The sequence below is a fragment of the Chiloscyllium plagiosum genome, chromosome 14, assembly GCF_004010195.1.
Source record: "Chiloscyllium plagiosum isolate BGI_BamShark_2017 chromosome 14, ASM401019v2, whole genome shotgun sequence".
Lineage (NCBI taxonomy): Eukaryota > Metazoa > Chordata > Chondrichthyes > Orectolobiformes > Hemiscylliidae > Chiloscyllium > Chiloscyllium plagiosum.
In genome coordinates, this window is record NC_057723.1 from 65,776,188 (window position 1) to 65,788,525 (window position 12,338).

Here is a 12,338-nt window from a genome sequence, read left to right on the forward strand (position 1 = left end):
GTAGATAAAGAGGACATAAAAATCAAGGCCAGTGGCTCTGCAATCTCCTCCCTTGCTTCCCAGAGAATCCTAGGATAAATGCCATCAGGCCCAGGGGACTTATCTATTTTCACCCTTTCCAGAATTTTCAACACCTCTTCCCTACACATACCTAAGCCATCCATTCTAATTAATTGTGACTCAGTATTCACATTGGCAACAATGTCCTGTTCCTGAGTGAATACTGATGAAAAGTATTTATTCAGTGTCTCCCCAATCTCTTCAGCCTCCACACGCAACTTCCCACTACTATCCTTGACTGGACCTATTCCTACCCTAGTCATTCTTTTATTCCTGACATAACCATTTAGAGGAAAGAGCCAAGGCCAACCTTTTGAACAAGCCTATCTCAGCATCTGCCTGCCCCTGGCATTACTTTGGGCATGGCCATGCAGGTGGCAGGTTCAAACCTTGCCACCCATTTCCCCTCGCAACAAAAGCATTGTGGGAGTAGGAGGGGATGATAGGTTTGAGTTCAACTTGCTTTTGCTAAAGTAGAGGGAAGGATCCAGCCCAGTATTCAGGTAAATTTTGATGTGTTGGGAATGTTTGAATCAACTAGCTGTGCAATATAATCAAGCTATTCACATCATCGTATGTGTGTTGTGATAGAGTATGAATTCAGAATATTTTATATCTTTGTTGGACGATCTGCTGTTTTAATGCAATAAGGATATTATGCAATTAAATTGAAATGTGTGATCCAAATATCACCAGGTCTGTCCATTTAGATTGATTGAGTTAAATTCTATTTTTATTAAATTGAATTCCTGCAAGTACGTGCTTTCAAAATCGCCTGTTCACTTGTCTGTGAAAACTATTAATCAGTGGCCTTGATTATTCTTTGCATTCATAGATCAGTAGCCTTTATGTAATATGACCCGGACCTGTTCAATGTTACTTCTTGACTAATTTGAATGCTAAAGAGTGATGCAATATTGAAGTTCACTTGGAATTATAAGGTCATACATAGGTGTCGGGCCATTGATTTCAAACAGGGGGAATTCCTTGATTGATTTTTAGGTACAGTGGATGAACTATGGAAACACCCATAAAATTGACATGTACTATTTATACCATTGTTCAATGGACCTTATAGCAACGTTATGGAAGACATGGGAGAACCATTGGTGTTTAATAATAATAACAGGAGGGATGATAAAATTAACAGCTGTGGGCTGAGGAGAAAGCTAAACTTGACACAATTAGAGGTGGGATGGGAGAGATATTGGCTCTTTGGAGGTTTACTGGTGTCCATCCAGAAGGGATGACAAGATCCAGGCAGCAATGAGAAGAGAGGAATTAGCAGCATCAAGACAAAGGGGAGAACAGTGGTCTGTCAAAACTGAGGGGAGGTTAAAGGTCTGACAGCAGGTGAGAACGTATGCTCACACTGATTTAATTGGAAATATTGAATGGCAGAATACCAGAATTCTGGTTATGGCCTATAAAAAAGTAATACCCTCTTCTTGATGTGTTGCAATGCTTCCTGTAACAAACATAGTTCCAATACACCTCTGTATCATTTTATCTGAACAAGTCAGCTCTGCCTGACAAATGGAAAAGACACGAAGCATCTTGCAGTCGACTTTCAGAGGTTCATTTTACATAAATTCCTCCCAGGCTTCCCTACCTTAATTTCCAATTTCCATCTGGGAAAGACCAGTAATAACAAACCACCCATTAAAGACTGAGGGAAAAGACCCCAACCAAGAGCACCTTGACCCAACTTAACCCCAGCGACCAGAAAAAATCTATTAAGTCCTTATACCTGTGTTCCTCTTAGTGCACCACATAGCGTTGCCATGTTGGGGTTTCTAAACTATGATCCATGAGCTAAAGCCAAAGCTATTCAACCTTGCAATCCTTGGTCCCTGATGCTGTGGCATACTGAAGAGCACCAAAGGAATGCTGAAGAATACTGATCAGAGTATGATAAGCATGAGAAGGGAAGTGAGGGGCACTGGGCTGAGAGTGAGATCTATGAAAGGAAGAATGAAGAACATTGAGATGAAGTGAAGAGTGGTAGAATAATAAGAATGAAGACCACCAGAATAATTGTGATTAGTGTAAGAGGAAGACTGAAAAATAAGGCGGACAGTGAGTGGCATCAGGATGAAAGTGAAGAATGTCAGTGGATGAATAAGGAGTACTGGAATTAGAGTGAAGATAAGTGGTAGAAAAAGTAACAGTGAAGAAGACTAGAAAAGTAGTGAGAAGGACCAGAAGATGAAAAGAATGAATGCTTTATAATGGGGAGCACTTGCAGATATAAGCATGGGATAGGTGACTGCAATGGAGATCAGGAATAATTGTCTACTGCTCCAAAAATCCCACTGCTTATTGGTGTGTGAAATCTTTTTTTATTAGTGTAGAAAGATTGAGAGATACATTGAAAATGTTTTGTTTTAATAAGAACAATAAAATTCCAAAACTTTTTATGAATCATAGATCGTTTTAATTGAATTTATTATTTGATAATGAGTGTCAATAGTAGTTTACTCACCAGTGTTCTTGAATTTGAGGTTCTGCATTGTCACTGTTAATGTGACCTGGGTCTACATGGTAAATAGCTGAAGTCTATTATAGGAAATGCTCAGAAACTGAGCTTTAGTTTGCTGTACTTCTGCTCCGCGATTGCCATGTAGTATTGGCTTCCCAAACTCCATGTATGAAGGTTATAATTCCAGCAAGCATGCTGAATCCATCAGAGTTAGAGGGATCAGTGCAAGTGTACCTCATTATCATGCTGCAATTCCATGGAACTTCCAGCACAAATCTGCTCATGACTGTGCCCCATGCATCTTATTTCCCAAAAATCTTTCCCAAGCCCCAGACATTGTTCTATTCACTCCCCTAGAAAACAGTTGATCTGTAAAAAAGGGTATTAAGAATTCTGATTGTCTTTCTGTTTTCCTGCAGATACTGAGATCTCATCTGCTTGCTGTGCAAGTTTGGATTATATCGTCACACACCTCTTCAAACAGCTGGCAAAAAGTAACAAAAAATCTCTGAGAATGAGACAGGTGGCACAAGAAGGGGAGCGATTGTTATGCACCATGCAGCAGAACCCAGAGATTCTACAACAGGTAACTGGCGTTTATTGAAATTGCTGAATCGGGTAATGTGAAGAGATTCCAGCATTGCATAATATAGGTTGCACTTTTACCCTATGTGCTTATAATGCCATTAAACCTTATTACACTAATGTCTGTTAATGAACATCCCTGCTATTGAAGACATTTACCATCTGAGAATACTCGTTCAGTCACCTTTCATTTTCACTGTATTTCAGTGATGCTTAATAACTGTGATTAATTTATTTTCATATTGATACATAAAAGCACCTCCAGCAAGATAAAAGATAAGATAAATCAGAACTCATTGAGTTGGTAACGCTAGGCCTAGGATTTATAAGACTCAGACTTCTTGGAGGAAAGGAAGAGTGAGAAATGGGGAAGTGATGGTTCAATGGTATTATCACTAAACCATTAATCCAGAAGCCAGGCTAATGTTCTAGGGACCGAGGTTCACATTTGAATTCATTAAAAATCTGGAATTAAGAATCTAATGATAACCACGAAGCAACTGCCAATTGTCAGAAAAAACTCTGATTCACTAATGTCTGCCATCCTTACCTGGTTTCACTTACATGTGATTCAGGTCCTCCAGCAATGTGGTTGGTTCTCAACTGCCCTCTGAAATGGCTGAGCAAGCCACTCAGTTGTATCAACTGCAACGGAATCTGAATAAAGAAATTAAACTAAATGAACCATCTGGCATTAATCTAAGAAGTGACAAGGTGCCAAAATTGCGAGGGCTGTCTCATAGTCCAGGCAAGCAACAGGCTGACATAGTCATACATGCAGATTCATACCTTACAGACAGTATCCTAGACACCGTTTTCACCACCCCTGGATATGTCCAGTCCCTCCAACTAGACAGAACCAGCAGAGGTGGTGTAACATTTGTACGGTTGTACAGGGTCAGAAAAGAGTTGATCTAAGAGTCTTCAACATTTGACTTTGGACCCAATGAAGTCACATGGCATCAGGTCAAAAATAGGCGAGAAAACCTCCCGCTAATTCCCATGTATTGTCTTCCCTCGGCTGATGCATCAATACTCGTCTGTGTTGACCAACACTTGGAGGAAGCAATGAGGGTAGCAATGGCACAAAATATACTCTGGATGGGGAATTTTTATGTCCACCACCAAAATTGGCTTGGCAGCAATACTACTGATTGTGCTGGCCATGTCCTCAAGGACATAGCTGCTAGACTGGGGCTGTGACATGTGATGAGGTATCCAACAGAGGAAAAACATTCTTGACCTCATCCTTAGCAATCTCTCCTGCAACAGAGATAAGTAAGTTTGACTGCCGTACGGTCCTAGGGAAGACAAAGTCCCACCTTTGCATTGCGAATACCCTCCATCATGCTGTGGGGCACTGTCGCTGTGTTAAATGGGACAGACTTTGAACAGATCTAGCAAAACAAGACTGGGCATTCATGAGGCAGTGTGGGTCATCAACAGCATCAAAATTGTATTCCAACACAATCAGCAGTCTCATAATCAGGCATATCCCCCACTCTACCAATACCATCAAGCCAGGGGATCAACCCTGGTTCAATGGAGAATGCAGGAGACCATGCCAAGACCACCACTATGCATATATAAATATATATAAATATAAGGTGTCAACCTAATGAAACATAAAACAAGATTAAGGTTAAACTATTTTCAAAAATCTTCAGCCAGAAGTATCAAGTAGGAGATCATCCATCTTTGTCTTCTTCATTGGTCCTCAACATCACAGATGTGAGTCCTCAACCAATTCGATTCACTTCACATGATTTCAAGGAGCACTGGATACTGCAAAGACTATAGACCCAGACAACATTCTGTTAATAGTACTAAGGATTTGTGCTCTAAACATGCCATACCTTTAACCAAGCTGTTCCAGTACAGCTAAAACACTACCATCCACTTGACAATGTGGAAAATTGCCCAGATATGTCCTGTACTCAAAAAGGACGACATATCCATCCTGGCCAATTACTATCCCTTCAGTCCACTTTTGATCATCAGTAAAGTGATGGAACGTGTCATCAATGATGCTATAAAGCAATATCTGCTCAGCAGTAACCTGCTTACTGACCTCCACTTTGGGTTCTGCTTGGGCCACTCAGCTCCTCACTTCATTATAGCCTTGGTTCAAACATGGGCAAAAGAGCTGAATTTAAGAGGTGAAGTGAGAGTTACAGCCCTTGACATCAAGGCCATGTTTGACCAAGTGTGACATCAAGGAAGTTTAGAGTTGAAAAGTGTGGCGCTGGAAAAAGCACAGCAGCTCTGGCAGCATCCAAGGAGCAGGAGAGTCAACATTTCGGGCATAAGCTTTTCATCAGGGGACTTTAGCAAACTGGAAATACTGGAAATCGGGGGGAAGACTCACTGCTGGTTGGAGTCATTCTAGGTGCATCCAATGATGGTTGTGGTTGTGCGAGGTCAGTCATCTCAGCTTTAGCACATCTCTGCAGGCTTCCTCAGGATAGTGTTCTAGGTCCATTCATCTTCAGCTCGTTCGTCAATGACCTTCATTCCATCATAAGATCAGAAATGGGAATGTTCACTGATTATAGCACAATGTTCAGCAGTATTTATGACTCCTCAGATATTGAAGTAGTCCATATTCAAATACAGCAAGACCAGAGTAATAGCCAGGCTTGGTCTGAAAAGTGGCAAGTATCTCCAATCAAAGACAATCTAACCACTGCCCCTCAACGTTTAGTAGTGTTACTATCACTGAATGCTCCACTATCCACTTTTGAGGATGTAACTCTGAAGATGGACGAGGGAGATCCAGTAGATGTAGTGTACCTGGACTTTCAGAAAGCTTTTGATAAAGTCCCACATAGGAGGTTTAGTGAGCAAAATTAGGGCGCATGGTATTGGGTCAAAGTACGAACTTGGATTGAAAATTGGTTGGCTGACAGGAAACAAAGAGTAGTGATAAACGGCTCCATTTCAGAATGGCACACAGTGACCAGTGGGGTACCACAGGGATCAGTACTGGGACCGCAGCTTTTTACAATATGTGTTAATGATATAGAAGATGGTATTAGTAATAACATTAACAAATTTGCTGATGATACTAAGCTGGGTGGCAGGGTGAAATGTGATGAGGATGTTAGGAGATTACAGGGTGACCTGGACAGGTTAGGTGAGTGGGCAGAGGCATGGCAGATGCAGTTTAATGTGGATAAATGTACAGTTTATGTGGATAAATGTACTTTGGTGGCAAGGACAGGAAGGCAGATTACTACCTAAATGGAATCAATTTAGGTAAAGGGACAGTACAGAGAGATCTGGGTGTTCTTGTACACCAGTCAATGAAGGTAAGCATGCAGGTACAGCAGGTAGTGAAGAAGGCTAATAGCATGCTGGCCTTCATAACAAGAGGGATTGAGTATAGAAGCAAAGAGGTTCTTCTGCAGCTGTACGGTCTGGAGTCACATGTAGGGCAAAGCTGAAAAAATGATGCAATTTTCCTTTTCTTTAGTGAGCTACATGGATTTTTCCAAAAATCGATAATGGTTTAATGATCATTACTGGGCTCTTATTTCCAGATTATTATTGAATTCAAATCCTATCAGCTGCCATGGCAGGATTTGAACCCGAGTCACAAGAACATTGCTTGGATCTCTGGTTTAACAGTATAGCGATAATACCAGTAATCATTTAAGAAAGAGTTGGATAGAGCTCTCAAGGATAGTGGAATCAAGGGTTATGGAGATAAAGCAGGAACAGGATACTGATTAAGGATGATCAGCCATGATCATATTGAATGGTGGTGCAGGCTCGAAGGGCAGAATGGCCTACTCCTGCACCTATTGTCTATTGTCAATATCTTGGGGTTACCATTAACCAGAACTTTTGACTGGATTCACTATATAAATACAGTGGTTACAAAAACAGGTCAGAGTCTAGGAATATTGCAGCAAGTCACTCATCTCCTCATGCTCCAAAGCCTGTCCACTATCTACAAGGCTCAAATCAGGAGTGCGATGGAATACTTGCCTGGATGGATGCAGCTTGAACAACACTCAAGAAATTTGTTACCATTCAGGACAAAGCAGCCTGCTTGTTTGGCATCATACCAAAAAATATCCACTCCCTCTATCACTGACTGTCAATAGCAGCAGTGTGATCTTTTACAAGCTGCGCTACAGAAATTTACCAAAGATCCTTCGACAGCATCTTCCAAACCCACAATATCTACATCCCGAAATGCAAGGGCAGCAGCTACACAGGAACACCATGACTTGCAAGTTCCCCTCCAAGTCAATCATCATCCTGACTTGAAAATGTATTGCTGTTCCTTTATTGTCACTGGGTCAAAATCCTGGGATTCCCTGCCTAACAGCATGTGGGTCTCTTATAACACAGGACTACAGCAATTCAAGAAGGCAACCCTCCACCACTTTTTCAAGGGCAATAAATGCTGGCCCAGTAAGCGGCACCCATGTCCAGCAAGTGAATTTTTAAAATTCTATATTTTTGAGATCCTAAGAAGAAATTACTTTTAGTAAGAAATGGTTCAAAGTGGTTTGCTTCCAACACAGACACGTTGCAGGAAAGAGGAAGCATTTGGAGTACTATGTGCTTAAAAGTTGATTGAAACAGGAGGATGTGATGTCATTGTGTGAAATTGAGGATTGACATAGGAGAAGGATTATCTACTGTTTCAGTAGCATACTCATATAATTGATTTTATTTGATTTATTATAGTCACATGCACCAAGATACAGTGAAAAGTATTGTTTTGTATGCTATCCAGGCAAATCATATCTCACATAAGTACATCAGGGTAATTGAACAGAATGCAGACTATAATGTTCCAGCTCCCGAGAAGGTGCAGAGAAAGATCAACTTTAATAAATGAGAGGTCAATTAAAATGTCTGATAACTGTATGGAAGAAGTTCTTCTTGAATCTGTTGGTACATATTTTTAAACTTTTGTATCTCGTTTCCCCAACGGAAGAGTTTGGAAGAGCGTAGACCCTTGTGGGAGGGGGTCTGTGCTTATGTTGGCTACTTTCCGGTGCAACAGGAAGAAGAGACGGGGTCAATAGTCGGAAGGCTGGTTTGCATGATGGTTTGGGCTGCATTAACAACTCTAATTTGTTGTTTTGGGCAGAACAGTTGCTATACTAAACTGTAATGCATCCAGATAGGACACTTTCTATGGTGCATTTATAAAAATTGGCAAGAGTTATTGTGAATACCAAATCTCTTTAGCCTTCTGAGGAGGTAGAGGCAGTTGTGTGCTTTCTTGACCGCAGCATTGACATGGATTGACCAGGACAGATTGTTGGTAATGTTTACTGCTAGGAACTTAAAGCTGTCAATCATCTCCACCTCAGCAGCATTGATACAGACACTCCGCTTCCTGAAGTCAATGACCAGCTCTTTTGTTTTGCTGACATCGAAGGAGAGATTGTTATCTTTATACCATGCCACTTAGCTCACTGTCTCTTTCCTATACTCTGTCTCCTTGTTGCTTAAGATCTAATCCACAGCTGTGGTTATAATAAGCAAACTTGTATATGGAGTTAGGGCAGAATCTGGCCACACAGTCATGAGTGTATAAAGATCATAGGAAGGGGCTGAGTACACAGCCTTGCATGGACCAGTGTTGAGGATTATTGTGGAGGAGGTGTCAATGGACATCCTTACTGATTGTGGTCTGTGGATCAGGAAGTTGAGGATCCAGTTTCAGAGAGGGGAGCAGAATTCTAGGTTTTGGAGTTTGGAGATGAATTAACTTGTAATTATGTTGTTAAAGGCAAAGCTAAAATCAATAAATAGGAGTCTGATGTGGATATCCTTGTTATTCAGAGGTTCCAGGAATGAGTGAAGGGCCAGAGAGTTGGTGTCTCCCATGGACCTGTTGCAATGGCTAGCAAATTGTAGTGGATCATAGCAGTCTAGGAGGCTGGAGTTGATGTGTGCCATTACTAACCTTGCAAAGCACTTCATAATGGTTGATGTCTGAGCCTCCTGGTGATAATCATTAAGGCACACTGCCTGATTTTTCTTTGGCAAAGGGATAATCGTGGTCTTCTTTAAGCAGGTAGGAAACTCAGATCGGAGTAAGGAGAGATTAAAAATGTCTGCGAATACTCCGAAAAGCTGGTCTGGGACTCCATCCGGGCCAGTTGCTCTCTGTGGGTTCAATCACCAGGAGGCGATTCTGTGACAATAACTGTGGATACATGTGCACCTGAGGCTGTCAAAGCAAGTGACATCATTTCACTGACCTTCACAATTCTGCTCTACATGTGACATGTTACATCGTATAAGCCTCATACTTGACAGCCATGAGTTCACATCCCATCATGATAGCAGAGGGGAGTTTAAGTCTTTCAATACATATCAGGAATGCAAAGCGATGCTTGGTAATCGCAATTCAAGAAACTCAGTTGTCATTAAAAACCCATCTTTTATCTGACATCCTTGCATAGTCTGATGTATATGCATCTCCAGACTGACAAGAAAGTGGTTAATTCTTAACTGTCCTCTGAAATAGCTCAGAAGTCACTCAATTATATTGAACCACTCCAGAGGATTTGAATATGCAAAAAAATCAGATGGACCACATGACATCAGATGAACCCTGGCAGCGGAATTAACAAGGACAGACTCTTACCGATCGACCCTGCAAACACCTCCTCCTTAACACCCGGTGACTTGTGCCAAATTAGGAACAGCTATCCCACAGTCAGGTCAAACAACATCCAGACACTCTTACTCACCAGATATTATGCTACTGCCATCCCTTGGTAGTATTCCTTGGTATGTCCTGTCCTGTTGGCAGGGTAAACCTACCAATTGTAGCACATTGGTGAACAATTGGGAAGGCGGGACCCTTGGACTCCTCAACATTATCGTGTAGATATCTCTTAGCATCAAATCAGACATTGGCATGGAGATTTCCTGCTACTCACTATTTTGACCTCAGCTGATGAACAACTTGGAAAGAGGCATTGAGAGTAGTTAAGGCAGAAATCTCCAGGATAACCATCACTGTCAAAGTCATTACAGAGAATAAAAGTTACCTGGCTGGCAAAGAAAGAAGGAAACAGAACATCAAGAGTTGAGAAGTAGCTTTTGACTGTTTCAGGGAGAATTAAGTGAACTGAAGGAACTGAGTAAAGTTTAACAATGATGTATCATTGTTGAGCATGCTCTGTGGGTGATCTTTTCTGCAGTTCTGTACTATAAATAGTCTTCCAAATTGTGTTTCGATCATATTGCTTCTAGTTTGTTAAAGCCAAAAAACTTGAGATTTTCTGTGATACTTCCAGTTAAAGGTTATCAATCTCTACAACAAAGATGCTGTTGGCCATCATCAGCAGCAGAATTATATTTAACCAGAATCCATAACCTCATCCATCACTCTACCACCTACCAAGAGATCACCCCAGTTCAATGAAGAGTGCAGAATGACTGGAGTATCATCAGGCATACATAAAACTGAAATATCAATCTAATGTGAATCTACAGTAAAGGACTACATGCATGCAATAGAGAGCTATGCATTGCCACGAACAGCAAATCCAATTTAAACTCTGCAGTCTTGCCAGTTCTAGCCATGAATGGTGGTGGACAATTTAATAATTACTGATGGCGACCAAGAATGTGAGCGTAAAGGTCAAGGATGAAACATTTGCAACCATCTTCAGCCTAAAGTACCAAGTGGATGAGCCATCTTGTTCTCTTCCTTCAGTCCCCAGGATCCTATATGCCCATTCTCAGTCAATTTGATTCACTCCACTAAAAGTGAAGAAATAATTTAAGACCCCGAATGCAACAGCAGTCCTATCCCTATTCCAGCTGTAGTCCTGAAGACTTGTGCCAGAACCAGCTGTTCCCTTATCTAAAATTTTCCAGTCAATCTACCTGCCTGAAATAAAGCAGGAAAAATTTAATGCAATTTATTATTGCCCACGCATTCCAGCTACATGCTTAAGATGTCGGATTAGGAGAAAGTGAGTCTGCAGATGCTGGAGATCAAAGTTGAAACTTTATTGCTGGAACAGCACAGCATGTCAGGCAGCATCCAGGGAACAGGAGATTCGACGTTTCGGGCACAGGCCCTTCTTCAGGAAACGTCGAATCTCCTGTTCCCTGGATGCTGCCTGACCTGCTGTGCTGTTCCAGCAATAAAGTTTCAACTAAGATGTCGGATTTCCAACTGAGGAAACAAATTTTCTTTGCCCAGCTCAAAGAAGGCACCCAAATGAGAAGAGGACAAAGGAAGCATTTAAAAGACTCACTGAAGGCTTCTTTCAAGAATTGCAACAGTGGAATTTAATCCTTAGCACAGAGGATATTGAGAAAGGACATGATTTAAATATATAAAATTATGAGGGACACGAAGAAATCTCTTTTGGGGTAGAAGTGACCTGTACTAGAAGGACGGATTGCACCTAAATTGGAAGGGGATTAATATACTGGCAGGGAAATTTGCAAAAACTGCTTGGGAGGATTTAAACTAGTAAGGTGGGGGGGTATGACCCAGGGAGATAGTAAGGAAAGAGATTGATCTCAGACGGGTATAGCTGAGAACAGAAGTGAGTCAAACAGTCAGGGCAGGCAGGGACAAGGTAGGACTAATAAATTAAACTGCATTTATTTCAATGCAAGGGGCCTAACAGGGAAGGCAGATGAACTCAGGACATGGTTAGGAACATGGGACTGGGACATCATAGCAATTACAGAAACATGGCTCAGGGATGGGCAGGACTGGAAGCTTAATGTTCCAGGATACAAATGCTACAGGAAGGTAGAAAGGAAGACGAGAGGAGGGGGAGTGGCAATTTTGATAAGGGATAGCATTACAGCTGTGCTGAGGGAGGATATTCCCAGAAATGCATCGAGGGAAGTTGTTTGGGTAGAACTGAGAAATAAGAAAGGGATGATCACCTTATTGGGATTCTATTATAGACCCTCCAATAGTCAAAGGGAAATTGAGAAACAAACTTGTAAAGAGATTAGATTAGATTAGATTTAGATTACATTACAGTGTGGAAACAGGCCCTTCGGCCCAACAAGTCCACACCGACCCGCCGAAGCGTAATCCACCCATACCCCTACATTTTACCCCTTACCTAACACTACGGGCAATTTAGCATGGCCAATTCACCTGACCTGCACATCTTTGGACTGTGGGAGGAAACCGGAGCACCCGGAGGAAACCCACGCAGACACGGGGAGAACGTGCAAACTCCAC

At 41.6% G+C, this 12,338-nt stretch overlaps 1 protein-coding gene across 3 annotated transcripts in view; it reads left to right on the forward strand.

Annotated features, from left to right (window-relative positions):
* LOC122556776 (ran-binding protein 17-like) overlaps nt 1–12,338 on the forward strand; it is a 1,066,498-nt gene that overhangs the window by 902,964 nt on the left and 151,196 nt on the right. For all 3 annotated transcript variants that reach the window (XM_043703926.1, XM_043703927.1, XM_043703928.1), the window contains one exon: nt 2,962–3,128. In XM_043703926.1, coding sequence (XP_043559861.1) covers nt 2,962–3,128 — 167 coding nt within the window. The remainder of the gene's footprint in view (nt 1–2,961; nt 3,129–12,338) is intronic.